This window comes from Egretta garzetta, unplaced genomic scaffold (assembly GCF_000687185.1).
Source record: "Egretta garzetta isolate BGI_Z169 unplaced genomic scaffold, ASM68718v1 scaffold73, whole genome shotgun sequence".
In the NCBI taxonomy this organism is placed as follows: Eukaryota; Metazoa; Chordata; class Aves; order Pelecaniformes; family Ardeidae; genus Egretta; species Egretta garzetta.
In genome coordinates, this window is record NW_009259031.1 from 88,094 (window position 1) to 99,933 (window position 11,840).

At 42.1% G+C, this 11,840-nt stretch overlaps 1 protein-coding gene across 1 annotated transcript in view; it reads right to left on the reverse strand.

Moving 5' to 3' along the window:
* ZNRF3 (zinc and ring finger 3) overlaps positions 1-11,840 on the reverse strand; it is a 34,781-nt gene that overhangs the window by 2,988 nt on the left and 19,953 nt on the right. The window contains exons 2-7 of the mRNA XM_009634730.2: positions 10,178-10,252; positions 6,714-6,845; positions 5,659-5,769; positions 4,238-4,405; positions 2,169-2,271; positions 26-1,366 (exon numbers count right to left, since the gene is read on the reverse strand). Of these exons, the coding sequence (XP_009633025.1) occupies positions 26-1,366; positions 2,169-2,271; positions 4,238-4,405; positions 5,659-5,769; positions 6,714-6,845; positions 10,178-10,252 (1,930 nt within the window). The remainder of the gene's footprint in view (positions 1-25; positions 1,367-2,168; positions 2,272-4,237; positions 4,406-5,658; positions 5,770-6,713; positions 6,846-10,177; positions 10,253-11,840) is intronic.

An 11,840-nucleotide genomic window follows, 5' to 3' on the forward strand; every position in this document is an offset into this window, starting at 1 on the left:
CCCCCCCTGCCACTGTTGCTACTACAGGCTACCTGCTTCTCTTCATAGAAGCAGCAGGGCAACCCCTCATATTTTACCCCATCTGTCCTATGCAAGTGGTCTGAGTTAATACTGTACAAGCCCGGGGTGTTCCCTGACTGTGGTTCTATTCCTGGGCCACACGTTCCCCACAGCGGAGAGCTAAGGAAGAGTGCACTACAGTCAGCCGTCCCACTGCTAGGCTCCAGGGCAGAGTGCTGGAGTTCAAAGCAGCATGCACATGCTTGCTCCATAAGCGGCCCTGCTACCTCTGGATTTTTCCAGTTCCTTTTAATATCCAAGGCAGCACCAGGAGCGGCCTCATGTCCTCCCTCTGAGGTAGTGCCATTTGGATCCCTGTGCTCTAGGGAGGAATTACTGCTATAGTTCATATCCATGCTGCAATTAGACAGTTGGTCCCCTGAGGAAGAAGCTGGCACAGGCCGACAGTCAGCACCCACCAGACCGTGACCATGAGCTGGAAGCTCATCCTGGTGGGGGCCCTCCAAGAGAACAATTGCACCCCTGTTTGCACCACCAACCTCACCCACTCGGCAAGGGCTCTTACTGCGGTAAACATATGGGTCATAGTCACTGCTCAAAGAGCTGCGAAAGGTGGAGCAGCTCCCATAAACCCCTTGGTTGCTGACCTCAGTGCAGTCAACCATGGAATCACTAGAGGAGCAGTGGCACTGACCAGAACTGCTGCTGCTGCTGTCACTCCCAGGGCAGTCAGCCAAATATCCACTGCACACTGAACGATGACCATGATAGCAGCTAAAGCTGGAGGTACTGCCACTCTCCAAGCGGGATGAGGGCACTACATGTACCACAGGAGGGAAAAGCATGCTGCTACCAGGCTGAAAGGCACGGGAAGGACCCTTTGAGGAAATGCCAGCTGGAGGCTGTCCATCTTGCTCAGGGTAACTAAGGCCTTGGAAGTAGTAGTGCTGATACATGGTCTCATACTGGGAAAAGCACGCTGCTTTGGAAAAGTTGCGTCCACCAAACTTGGGTCTTCGGAAGTTGTGAGCTGGAGAGTAAGCCCTATGTTCCAGGCTACAGTGATGTGTGTTTAAAGCATGGTCCAAATGAATAGGCTGATAACTTCGGATATAGGCTGGGGACTGGGCTTGGTACAGGCTCTGTTCACCATGTCGCTCAACTGTAAGTACTGTGATAGGGTTTCCGTGAGGGTCCATGCTTGTCCGAGTGGGATATGCTGTCATCTGGTTGGCTCTGTGCACTCGGCCTGGGTAATGAACAGGCAGAATCACCCTCTGCTGCCGGCTGCGTGCTGGGTTGATGGCTTCCAGACAGACTGGACCTGCATTTCCCTTCTTCTGTTCTGAATGAGAGAAGTAAGAGTGGAGAAGTAGGAGGGAATGAAAAGGATATAATTTATGCAGGAAAGAAGGATATTTTGTTCTGAATTTAGTTACATTACGCACAAACAGAGGTTTTTTTTTAAAAAAAAAGCACCAACTTTTTACACAGAAGGAAAAATAATAGAAGGAAATATGTCAAGAGCATCTGTCTGGAAGCCTTTGAAATACTCAATTGTATTTTCTTAAAATGGAAAAGAAGTGAAGATATTTCAGCTACTGTTCTCGTATATGCAAAACCTTCTGCTAACACAGCATTCCTGGTCTTGTAGGTTAAGATCAAGGCTGGCAGTCATTGCTCGAATTTTCTCTTTACGCGTTATTTTACACAGGTGTATATTAACAGAAAACTTTTTCAAGACAAAAGAAATGGAAGGGAAAGGGGGCAAGTAAAGGAAACCACATCCTAAGTTACATCATCACAGAAAAATAAAAAACAATACATTGTCTTTTCTTCATAATTACCCAGAGAAAACATACCCATCTATCACCCCGTTTGCCCTCCTCGCCTTCTGACGCCGCCCAACACTGCCCTCTGCCGGGCATTGCACCCAGAATGAGGGAGAACCAGGAACGTGAACTGTGATTCTAGGGCACCCAGACATTTTTAAAGAACTTAATCCTAACTCTATGTCTAGGGTTGTGTTACAATAAAGACTGTGGGCTCTACGGAGATTTACAAACAGGCACGATTTCCGTTTCATCTTGTAAGCTGTTAAGTCCAAAATGGATGACACTGCAGAGCATCTTTACTATAGCACTTACCTATGATGTTATGGCGGCAGTGAGGGCAGGTATGATGCTGCAGCAACCAAGGATCCACACATTTCTTGTGAAATCGGTGAGTGCAGGGAATGACACGCAGTTCCTACAGGAACAGATGAAGGAACATGAGAAAGCACTCCTTCCTAATGAGTGAAGTTTTCCCAGCTTATTCCTAGTTTCCTCAACCTAGCTACGAAATGGATCAATTCCCGGGCTCAAAGTGGTAAGAGGTAAAAAAATGCCACCTGTTCCAACACAGCCAAAAGCACAATAGCTAGTGATCAGCTGCCACTAAAAGAATAGTCTGCAGGCAGGTTAGAACTGCATGCAGATACACCACACTTCTTTAGGACACTTTTTGCTGTATGTCCCTTGAAGGAGACCATCATTGAAGTTTTCCGTAATACAGTAAATGAACTTTAAAACAAAATTATCAATACAGTCCATTTAATGATGCATCTTGCCTACAACTACGAGCAGTGGAAAACACTCAGAGGAAAGCAAAACCAATACAGCATATATGATACTTTTTCCCTTGCTCTGCACTGTCAGCCTTCAGCTACTATCTGTTTACAGGATTTCCTGAGCCTGCTGGATCCACCAGTTCAGACAGCCACAACAGAGCTTTCTTCCAAGTACTGCTCAAGTCTCTCCATGGGCTCAGGTTTTTTTATTTGTAACATGCTTTGGCAAGAAGTTCCACAAGGCTACTACCTGCTGGTGGCGAAACACCACATTTTGATTCAGACTGGGTCCTAGCAGTTTCACTTAATTGCACCCAATCTTGTATTGGAAAGAAATGAACGCCTGCTTCCTGTTCATGCTCTCCATTCATGACTTTGTACTCCCTTCGCCCCCAAGTAATCTAGGACTAAACAGTCCTAGCCCACTCAGTCATTTTTTTGTACAGAAACCATTCCAAATCTTTCATCGCTTTGTGGCTGCCCTTTTCTGAAGCACCTTCATTTCCAATACATCTTTAGTGAAATGAGATCAGAAGTGCACACAGTACTCAGTGTGAGAGCATGACTGAATGTACAGTGGTGTAATTATGTTTTCTGTTCACTTCTCTAGTTTCCCTTCTCATTTCTAATATCTGATTTGCCTTTTTGACTACCAAAAAACAACAACCTGCTTTCACAAAGCTACCTAAAACAGCTTCAAGATCTTACTCTTGAACAGTAATGCCCACCTCACAACCCATCGCTAATACATGTGAAGCTCTTCCCTATGTGTATCACTTCTTGATGAAGTTCACGCATGAATTTCCCATCCAGTCAGTTTTGTACAGACCTTCTGAAGTTCTTGTCCGTCCTTGCTACTCTGAAAAATTTCCCATCAGCTGACTTCATTAACTTTCTGTTTGTAAGTTGTAGCACTGAGATACTAAAGCTGGTATTTTCTATTGCCTTAAAAATGATGACTTTTATAAATAATTTCAAAATAAAATGTCATAAAATAACGTTTTATATGGAAGTTTAAAATGATGATTATATTTCATCCTTTCATTGCTTCCTCTACGTAAACTGTGTCACCAGAAGGCAAGCACCGACATCAACGCAGTGATGGTAACTGAGGAGTCAAAAAACAGCTCCTGAACTTTTTGGCATCTCCTCTTTCTCCTCCTCTGGTTTCCCAGCAGTGCTGTGTACCTGACATTTTAAAGACAAGGTGCCACCAAAGCTTGAGAAGCAAAACACAGGATGTACCCCTCATGTCCAACAGAGCTTGCATGCATCATCACCTTAGTACGCAATTTGTTAAAAATACCCAGAGAACTAAACCCTGACTTCTTTAAGAGTTCTTCCTCAGAAAAGCAACTTGAATGGAGGTAGCAACTTGCAAAATGAGATCCCTCACCTCTCACTTTGTAGTACGGGGAAAAGCCCTTGAGATTTCTTTGGGAGCTGCAGAATGCAGTTGAGGCTGACTTGGCTACTCGATGCAATCAGTCCGGCAAGCGGCACCACCTCAGTACACAACGTACCCAACAGCCAGCCACGTGCCACAATGCTAAAATAAACCAGCTACATTCTCAGCCCATGCTGAAGAAACCGTTTATCCTTTACCTCCCCATCAATGTACTTCTCCAAGCAGATGGCACAGTCAGAGGTGGAGCTGCTACTGAGTGTGTCCAGCGCTCCACAGCTACCTTCCCGGTGTCCCTTACTTTTGGACTTAAACTTCCTGGTCTCCATTTTTTCCAGTGCTTGCACTGCAAGCCTGTTCATGGAATTCTACAACAGAAGAAAGAAAAAAAAAAAAAAAAAAAAAAAAAAAAAAAAAAAAAAAAAAAGAAAAAAGAAAAAAAAAGGCAACGCTGCTGCATAAGGGACTATAGTGTAGTAGCAGAGAAACACCACCGTATCAAATGACTGTACCTTACCAAATCATGTCAGGCCCAGACTAATGTAGAATTTCATAAATTAAGCAGAGAGATGGCTAATTAGAACATACATGAGAATCCTCATTAAAAGAGCATATGCCACATGCAGTATTGAGAATGATAAGCTACTTTGATTTGAAACAGGGTGAAGTTGCTGACAATTGGGATACGGTCCAGCTGCTCAATTAATAGGCAGCAACTATTCAAGGCAACATAAGACTTGGTCAGGAACTTTTTTTGAACTGTCAATACTGACTGTAATGCCCCATTATGCTGTTACCACCAACTTACGAGAAGCAATACTTGAGAGAGGGATTAAAGTGAACTGTTACTAAATCAGCTGTATCATTTCCCCTTCCCCCCAAATTTAATCAACCGTAGAAGTTTAGAAAGGCAGTGGGTTGTTTTCATTTTACTGTGGAATTTATCATCCCCCTTTTTAACACTTTTTTTAAACACTGCTGTTGGCCCATAACATCATTGGATTCCTACTCAGTACATACAAAGCAAGAGTCCTAAGCCTCTACAGTGCTTCACATTCCTTTTACGTGTATATACTGGACAGTTTACAGCTACAAACGTCAAAGTCCGTTAGCTTCCATTTGCTTTTCCCATTCATGTTTGACAGAACAAACTGAAAGTATCTCACCTAGAATTTCTACTACCCAAACTTTTTGCCTTGCAAACCTCTCCCATTAAGAATCAATGAATATTATTCTATTAAGAGAGTTGCAACTTATTTTCAATCCTGATGTTCTCTCCACAACACAGCAAGAGCAGCTTACGCTTCTTTACAAGTATACCAGTGCTACTGATAATCAACTCTGAACAACCAGAAACGTTCTTCCTTCCCAACGGCTAAAAGGACTGCTTCCATACTCTTGATTTCAGGATTTAACTGAATGAACATCACAGGTCAATGTCAATCTCCTTTAAAGACATTTCCAAATTTTTCCAAAGGCTATAGCCATGGATAAAACCCTTTCCACAAAGATGGCTATTCTAAGTCAGTGTCCAGCATTTCCAAAGTAGCAAGCAAGTTCTAGGACAAAGTAAGAGAAGCTAACTTTCAGCATTCAGTGAATATCCCATTACTGCTCTTACCTGACTACGTCGTTGTTTCAGTTTGATCTTGACAAGAAGAATGAGGCAAACAAGAGACACAACCACAAAGAAGGCCAGGAAAATTCCCATATCAAAGTACTCGGTGGGTTGCTTAAAAATTAAAACAAAAATATTATTTTTCCTTTCTTTAAGTCATGCTCAAATCTATTGTTCCTTTCTTTTCTCTACTTTCTCAGTGGTCATTGTCAAATGTACACAGTCACAACAAAAGCCAAAGTACATGCTGTTCTGTTCATTAACTAGGATTCTGTGAGACAAAGCCTGGGTTTCACATGTCACTGCAAATGAATGAAATACACAGAATGCCAGTCATAAGATGTCAGATTTACAGTGTCTCTGAACCGATCCCACAAGAACCACTTTTAACTGAGTGAATCACACTAACACAAATTTTCGTGATTTACTGGTTTGCTTGTATACTTAAGCAAGTGAAGATCAACATTTGAATTTTCAGCCAATCACCCACTTCTCAGATACATTTCTTAACAGAAGAATTCCATAAAAATATGACAAAACCAAAGTGGTAACTAGGACAGGGAAGACCTCTAGCTTTGTTCTTCTGTAAACTACATGTAGAGTAGGAACTCTTCAAAAAAACTCTCTAGAAAAACTATTTTATATTATAACAACAAATATCAGATATCAAATAATTAATCCATGGGTAAAATACCACGCAGAATTACTAGTTAACACAGGGCAGACTACCTTACAAATCTGAACTACCAGGAGTGTGTAATAATAAAGTTAGTTAACTAAGAAAAAGGAAAACTTCTATTATATACACTTTTTAGCCATTTATATATTCAAAAGAATCCTTATGAAAGACAGCAGATGCCACGTTGTGGATTCTATACTTACATCAAGTGTAGCTGCTTGTCCGCAGTGCAGTTGCTCAATTTATTTAGGTCAACAGAATTTCACATGTATTAATGCTCATGAGGAGTATCAAAACATCTTCACACTCAGTGCAGTTAGCAAGCACTGCATGACGTAACAGCAGTGTAATACCTAGATAAAATTTCTTAAAGTCTCACCCGTGGGGGGCGATGCTGAATCCTTGCTCGTGCCACTTTCTGCTTGTTAACTATGTTCATTAGCTTGACAGCATCAGCACCTTTCACATACACCACTGGTCTCTTCAGAGGGTCCTCTGAGCCCTGGTTCAGCTAGAACAAAAATATAATCTACTCAAAAGGCACATTTCAGGAAAACTACCTCTCTTTTGGACAACGAGTAAAGGAATATGAATGTGGAATTGATCCAAGCACCAACTGTTCTCTTCTAGCATACACCTTCACATAATTATTCCACAGAGTTAAACCTAAGTTAAACTTAATGAAGCTGCCTTTTTTTTTTACCTGACCAAAATTAAGATTAAGGATAAGCAAATGGTATTGCTGAACAGCAGCTTCAACTTAACCGCATTATGTGCCAGTGCATATACTAATACTGCAATAAGCTAAACCTCATAATGAAAAAGAATAAAAAACTGCACATTCCAAAAAAATTGGTCTTGCTACATTTTCTGAACCTATTGTTATTTCAACTTTGTAGTTACATTATTCACAAATTTATTTGGCTTTCTGAACAATCTCATGTCAGTCAGGTGTTCCAGGCTCTCTGTACCTAGCCAACTTGTTAAGGTCTGTAATTTCTGCTGTTTAACTCTGCAAACTCATTCAGTTATTTCCATTCTAGCAACCACTAGAGCTATCGAGTGCAGGATCGGGGCCTCAAAGACTAAAGCATATGAATAGATAGTTTACTGCACCCTAAAACTTCCTTCCAGATCCAGCTACAGTTTTTTTGAAGGGCAAAATCATAGAACCAGAAAATAACATGGGTGGGAAGGCACCCCAGGAGTCCAACCACCTGGTCAGGGCAGGGTCAACTACGACATCAGACCAGGCTGCTCAGGGCTTTATCCAGTCACATGTTGAAAACCGTCAAGTGTGGAGACTGCATAACTTCTCTGGCCAACAAATCCAGAAAAACAATCTGCTAAACTATATACCAGCTTATTCCGACCCACAAGAAAAATCCTAGTATAGAAGCTGGTTGATAAAAAATAAGCAAGGCACTGAACAAGCAGATGGAAGTGGTACAGGGGAAAGGAATGAGGTGACAGGAACGTGAGCAAATGGAGGAAGAGTAGCATATGGCAGAGATATCATATCCACATTGCTGGTATCTACCTGTTGTTTCTGGCTAAAACACGTAGAAATTACCAACTGACGGGTCTATCATCCTGCTTACAAAGTACTCTACTGGTTGTCCAGATGATGGTGACAGATTTCATAGAGACTTTAAAACAGATTCTTCCTAGTATTTGACTGGGCTTCTGAGAACACCGATCAAACTATTTTTAAGACAGATGTCTTTTGAAGAGCTAAAAACAAGCTGAAGTACTTGAATGCAAACCAGGGATCCTATGTGTCTACAAGGCTGGCTGGCCTAAGGCCAAATACAATCACTGTCCCTACGTTTCCAGACACATATTCTCTCTCAAGCTTTCTTGTCTAAGAAAGAATTCACTGGATTCCTCAGTAGATTTTTGCACACTTCCAGACTTTTGCTAAACACAATGCTCTGGGAGCTGTTACCCCTCTTCAAACTATGCAAAAGTAAAACTAAGAAACAAATCAGATCTTTACAGAGCATTTCTAAAAATAAAAGTTTCATTCTTAGCCTACAGCAGAAGACACACAGACCAATGGGAATAAAACCCACAAAATCTGTACATAAAGCCCTTTCTTTTGGTAGCAATTCTGCTACCAAATTGTCTGAAGACAATTCTTCTGGTCAGGCCTGCTTCCTATTTCTGTTCATTGACTGGAAGGAATGGTGGCCTTTCGCAACACTCCTTCCTTTCAAAGCACCTTCCCTTAGTTGTTCTATTGCTTGGTAACAAGCATACCTGGGAAAGCTCAATGAACAGCTCCCCTCAGTGTCTTGGGATACTTCCACTTGAATCAAAGATAATCCAGATTAATTCACGTCAGTTTTTCCTCCACTGATATCCATCTGTCATTGTTTTCCACAATTCCATTGTGAGTGCCAAAACAGTATTAATTTTAAAGACGAATTAATTAGTAGCCCCTGACGTCAAGGGTTCTGAAGACAGAGATTCTGAGCATCAAAATGCATGAAACACAAGTGTCCAGAGCAGCATGGGAAGGGAGCCAATCGAGTAACATTTAGAGTATGAAAGCTAGGTCTAGTCATTCCTCTCCTGTTTGTGTTTGCCTCAAACAGAGCCTACTTTGTCAGCTACTGTGCTAGGCCACTAACCTCCTTCCATTTTATTAGTACACCCAAAATATTCAGTCATCCACTAGACTCGTTTCCCAGCTAACAGGGACAGTTGCACCCAGTTTATTATCAAGAATCAAGGAAGGACAACTGTTGCTGGTAGAGAGCAAGAGGCAGTAACTCTGCTTCGCAAGTTCAGAGTGGGGTGGCTGAAAGTAACTGGAAACTGTAATACAGAGAAAAAAAAATGGAAAAAAGACAGATTACGTCTTTGTGCAGATAATTTTTCTGTGTATAAAAGGGGAAAAAAAATCCCTGAGAATGTTTGCAAGATCAAGGCTGTAGCCTTGATGCACATGCACAGTTCTCAAAGCATCCACTGCACAGGGTCTGCATTCCTCTGTCCAACAGATGCTCATTTCAGAATTAAAGCCAGCTTTTTTTAATGTAAACATTGATGGTCTCTCTTTTCCCCAAGAAATTCAGGCTGCACTTAAAAACATTCAGCTTCACTTGTTTCTGCTGTAGCAAACACAGTCATTTTGTTTCAAGACAAAACAAAACTAAACCTTAAGTACTATTTCTGTGCTTGTTATGTTTCTTCTCTCTACTCAAATAACTCAGAACTGTCTGGAAAGATCTTGTCAAGGCATTTCACAGAGCTATTACCTTGCCCGCTTCAAATGAAAAGAGACCCCAAAAAAAGAAAAACCCTGCTTGTCCACAAAATAGGTAGGCCAGAAATTATCAGCTGCGAATGAGAAATAAATGTTTGTAAGTTTTATAAGAATCTTCTTTAGAACCAGGTCTGAAAGCCATTTTTCAACCTCGAAAATAGCAGCTGCTCAGTAACACCATCAGTCATGATCTGGGTAGGGTCAAACACCCTGGGTTTTGTACACAGACCTGGGCAAAGAAAACCTCCTTGACTAGGTAACAGGCCGCAAAAATTTGCCTCCATTCTTTCTCAAAACCTCAATCCCAGACCTGGATTCTGGATTCTAGTAGAGGCTAGAAGAAAAAATTAACTCCCCAAACTTTTCTCTTTCTACCACATTCTCAACACCTCCATTGCTTCTTGCCTGCCAGATGAGCAGGTAAACCACAGCACCGTGTTACCCGGGGTCAGTAGCTGCATGTCTTAAGGCAGGTGTGCTCTGAGACCTGTATGCTCTCAAGTCTTGCCTCAGCAACCCTAAAAGAACCCGACAGAGGCTGTAATAAAACTAGGCTCCCTTCTTCATACCTGATCAATGGCATCTGGGTTTTCAGAAACATCAAAGATGACCGCTGTGGCTCCTCGCTGTACTGCTCGTTTTGCCTGCAATAAGAAAGACAGCATCCTCAGTCCCACCCCAAAAGACAACTTCTTACCTCCAAAATGACTCCCTCTCCTCACCTCCAGACAGCAAACTTAAAATTGTGTGTTTCTGCATAGTTAAAACAAAGTAAAAAGAGTAATTACAAACACCGGAGTTCCTGAACCAGCATAGAATGTAGTTAAAACTTCACTATAGCTTCTACAATCTCTCTGCCCCTTCCCTTCTCAAACTTCTCCTTCACAAGCTATTAAAGGAATACAAATGTGATTTAGGCCCTCTAAAGACTTTAAATGTAAGAATTTTTAAAAATTAAATTATGTTCTTTTTCTCTGCGTTACTTGGAAGCGCCATTAAAAATAATCTCCCTGGGAAGGAAAGGCAAGCTCACTAGTGTAGAAAATAAAGGTGGACCGGGTTATTACACCTTTCCAATGTCATGCGCAGTCACGACAAGCTCCAGCATCCTACAATCCTTGCAAAAAGTGCCTCAGAGAATACTGCTCTTCCTGACCATTAGAGGTCAGAACTGTTGCATACAACACTTTTTACGCAGATAAGAACAGACCTATTTAAGTGCATGGCTTTTCATCAAATATGCAGTCCAAACCTGGAGCTATCAACAGCACAGAGGAGGTATAAGAACATGTTAAAATTCTCCGGGATAAACAGTATTTTAACCACCCAGGCTAAGACAGAGTATTTTCACCAGTTTCTGCCACTGTGCCTCCGTACATTCTGTTCAAAGGTTGCCCAATGGCTCCACAGAGCCATTCCCAGTAACTTTTCAAAGCTACTACTGCCTTTGTCAGATGCAGAGTACAAGTAACTCTCCAAGCAATGACAGCTATCACCATCACGCTACCAAACGAGAGGACACCAGCTCTTCACAGAGTTCCACTAATGCAGAACCTGAACTTAAATTCAGATATAAATGTATGAAAGAAATAAATTATGAAATATCATGAAGTGTTTTCCAAGAAGAATCTTGGCCAGTACAGGGATGTTAGTTTGAACACCTACAGGTCATTTACTTTGCTCTATTCTTATGTTTTATTTTACATCAACCAAGCCCATCAGACAAGGCGTGAGAGAAACCAACTCCCCAAATGGGGTCTCCTTCTCAGCCCAGCAGGTATTTGTCCCCTTTGAAGTCAGCACACCTGGCTAATCACAAAGAGCTGTTGGGAAGGACAAGTTAAAAGGAATCTACTACATGTGCGCCACTGCAGCGGCCCCAAGGTGAAAGCTCATCCAGGTTTCCCTAGAAGGCACCTTTTACAGACACACAGTGCTCGCAGAACTGTTCAGGCTGTTTAGCTTGTTCTTTCAGGATGATCAGTCAACAAACGAGGCACTCCGAAGGTATTTTTAAAGATATTTTGCATGTTGGTTCAGAAAAAAAACCCCTTATTTTGTGAGGACACCGAACGAGCAGTACACAGCGCAGCAATTTGTTAGGCTTCCACCGCCAAGATGCATCTGCGCTCGCCACTGGGTCCTGCACCACCAGACGCCAAGAGATTAGCGGTCCCAGCCGAGGTCAAGCGCCGCGCTGGGCCCGCCTGCCCCCTCCCGCCAACACGCCGA